Below are 3,489 nucleotides of genomic sequence, written 5' to 3' on the forward strand. Positions count from 1 at the left end.
CATCTTGCACCACCTTGTTCAATTGCTCCGCTCGTTTTTTGTTTATTTTGCTAAAATTATGTTTATAATTTATTGGGCAATTTTTTTTAAATTTGTTTTTGTTTTGTGCAGCGAGACTTTCTAACGTTTTCGTTGAGTTTCCGGTTCATTGCTGCGAGAAAAACAGCAAATTAATTAGTAAACAACGAAATATCCGAAAAAAGAATGAAACGATAACTGCCTGGAGAAACTCTTTTCTCAATAGCTTCTTTTCCAAAATTGTCAAAATTTCTTTGAAAGGAGATTAAATTTTATATTTTTTTTTATAAAAATTCTTTGATATCAATAAAAGTTTGCATAAACATTATTTTGGTCGACTCTTTCGAGTGCAAATTCAAATCATCAGAGTACCATCTTCAGATGCAATTATACAAAATTTCAACATTATAAAAATCCAACAATTATGTCAAAATTTTCGACAACCTCCAGTCGCCAATTGAACACGCGCAGCTCCGATATCGATGCCTTGGCTCAGCGTGGTTACAATATCGGACACAAAATTGGCGAGGGTTCCTATGCGACCGTAATTACAGCCGGTTATGCAGACGATGCTGGGCACGGTGTACATTTGGCCTGCAAGATAATTGACAAAGCTAAGGCACCCTCGGATTTCGTACATAAATTCTTTCCGCGCGAATTGGAAATTTTAACGAAAATCGATCACCCGAACATTATACAGATACACAGCATTCTACAGCGTGGCCCGAAAATCTTCATATTCATGCGATATGCAGAGAATGGTGATCTATTGAGTCATATCAAGAAGTCGGGACCGGTTGAGGAGCTGCAAGCGAAAGCCTGGTTCATGCAGATGGCTAAAGCTCTCAAATATCTGCATTCGCACGATATCGCCCATCGCGATCTCAAGTGCGAGAATATACTGCTTTCGAAGCGTCTCAATATCAAATTGGCTGACTTCGGCTTCGCACGCTATTGTTGCGACGAAAGCGGACGTGATATTAAATCGGAAACCTATTGCGGTTCGGCGGCATACGCTGCACCCGAAGTGGTATGCGGACGTCCATATGATCCCAAACTAGCGGACGCTTGGTCACTTGGTGTCATACTATTCATAATGTTGAATGCCAAAATGCCATTCGACGATAGCAACCTGAGTAAGTTGCTGGACGATCAACGGAGTAAGAAGTTCGCATTTCGACGCAAATTGCAAGATCACATTTCAGCGCAGGCAAAGGCTACGGTGGCGGTGCTGCTGGAGCCCGAACCGCATGCGCGTTGGAATCTACGCGAAATACTCAATTGCAGCTGGTTGCGAGCCGACGAGGAGGATCACGAACCGTTGGCTTAGTCTAAGACTGTTCGAACGGCACAATACTCATTATAATTTTGAGCAGCATATCTGATTGGTTCTGGACCTAATGCTAATGCCTTTGAATTCTTGTATGGGAAAAAAAGAAATTTTTATATTTATATATACATATATATATTTTTTTTATTTGTGTAATGTATAATGTTGGTCATTAGTGAAAATTGCCCACCTCCACACTGTCTACATATATATAGTCTGTATTTTTTGGTCGTAAAATTGATATAAGTACATGCATATACATAAATATGTGTATCGCACACATATATATGTATATGTGATGGTTTTTGTTTTTGGTTGTAAATTTCTCAAACTTTTCCTCAGCTCAACTAGTAGATTTGATTTCAAGCAAATGCATTCGTATGTCATATTTTTATATTTCTATTAATATCACAGCTTATTTGAATTGGCCACTTTTAGATTTGCCTGGTCATGAACCCCGAGGCCAGTACCAAATTAAGGCCAATTTGTCATGTAACGGCTGGCAACGATTAACCATCCGCCTCTCCTTAACAGAAGCTAAGCTTTACATTGACGTTGTGGTTTAGAGCAGTAGTATTTCTAATACTATTCTCAATTATATGTGTCACAAAATAACTTAAGTTAGTAAAAAAAAATTATTAATTATAATAAATTGTAATTGTACATTTTCAAAACAGTGCTTGTCCGTTAATCTATCGTCACGAAAACAAATATGTGTGTGTTTTTTGAAATTTTATTTCATTGATGTAAACGCGAAGGGGGACAGCATTTCACGTAATGTGGGATCAAGTAATTTGAGGAAATACTTAACACATGGGCTGAAAAGTCCCGGGCCTAACAAAGAAAAACGTGTTTTTTGTTTGTTCAATTTTAACTTTCTTCATCTATGTAATTTCCATCAAGAACAACGCACGCAATCATTCCAGCGCCGCTCTAACATTTCAATATCACTTTTGTTGAACGATTTATCTTTTGCCTCAAAATAGTTCTCAGTTTCAACGTTAACCGCTTCATTCGAGCGGAAATTCTTACCGGCGAGCATTTTTTTAGATCTGCGAACAGCCAATAGTCACTGAGAGCCAAATCTGGTTAATATGGTGGATGTGGAAGCAATTCAAAGTTCAATTTATGTAGTTTTGCCATTGTTTTGATTGACTTGTGACCCGCTGACAGTTTGAACAGAGTTTTCTCAAGTTTTCTTTCTTGCCAGGAGGTGCCTTTGGCTCCTTGCGGTCCGCCTATATTTGGAAGAATTCTCGTAAGAGCACCGTTGACTACCGCTGCCTTTCTCATAGTCAAATGTTCATTCAATATAAAGCCAATCGTTCTTTTGATATCTTTACGATGTCAACTAACTCACGCAACTTCACTTCTCGATCATTGAAAACGATTTTGCGAATTTTTTAGGTGTTTTCTGGTGTTACCGCTTCATTTGGACGGTGTCTCTACGACCCCATTTGAAGTCCGCACGATGGGTTTTGTTACTGTTTATGATAGAGTGGAGTCCCATAATACTTTTCAAGCATTTGCTTCGCTTGAATGGTATTTTTCCCCATTAAAAATTAGTGTAAAATAAAAGCACCAAATTCCTTTTGATTCATTTTTTTGAAAATAACAAATGTAACGTCACTCTTAGCACAAAAACTCACGAACTAATGAGTAGAATATAATAAAATTTTAACAGCTGTCCTTTTAAGGGGTTAGTGGAAGTCAGAATTAAAAAAAAATTGCATATTTTTTTGCATTTCATTAAAGTAAAAATCTTAAAAATATTAAGTGAAAATTTGAAGTGAATTCGACAAATACTTTTCGAGTTATTCAAATACTTTTCGTTTTTCTTAAAACTATGCTTTTTGCACTGGTGATCACTGTAACTTAAAAATCGCTTCGTAGGTTGCAATAAAATTTATACTGCTTTTGAAAATCATAAGAAACTCGTGCTTGATCGAAGGATTTTTATTTCAAAAATTTCGTTTTTTGTTTTAACAATTAATTCTCGGTTTTTTCTCGAAAATCTGAAAAATATTTCCTGAGGCCGCCATATTGTTAATTTTGAAAAACAAAAAAACAAGCTTCGATCTGGCACAAGATTATCTATGACCTCATTATAGGCCCAGAACTTTTCTGCCCATGTGTTACTT

At 36.7% G+C, this 3,489-nt stretch overlaps 1 protein-coding gene across 1 annotated transcript; it reads left to right on the forward strand.

Moving 5' to 3' along the window:
- Window positions 1-281: 281 nt before the first annotated feature.
- LOC128855658 (testis-specific serine/threonine-protein kinase 1) lies at window positions 282-2,008 on the forward strand. The gene has a single exon (XM_054090738.1). It carries the CDS (start codon window positions 443-445, stop codon window positions 1,346-1,348), a length of 906 nt encoding a protein of 301 aa, XP_053946713.1. The 5' UTR covers window positions 282-442; the 3' UTR covers window positions 1,349-2,008.
- The last annotated feature ends 1,481 nt before the right edge of the window (window positions 2,009-3,489 follow it).

This window comes from Anastrepha ludens, chromosome 2 (assembly GCF_028408465.1).
Source record: "Anastrepha ludens isolate Willacy chromosome 2, idAnaLude1.1, whole genome shotgun sequence".
NCBI lineage: Eukaryota > Metazoa > Arthropoda > Insecta > Diptera > Tephritidae > Anastrepha > Anastrepha ludens.

Coding starts and splice junctions, on each gene's coding strand:
- LOC128855658 (XM_054090738.1), top strand. CDS start 443: ATGTCAAAATTTTCGACAACCTCCAGTCGCCAATTGAACACGCGCAGC.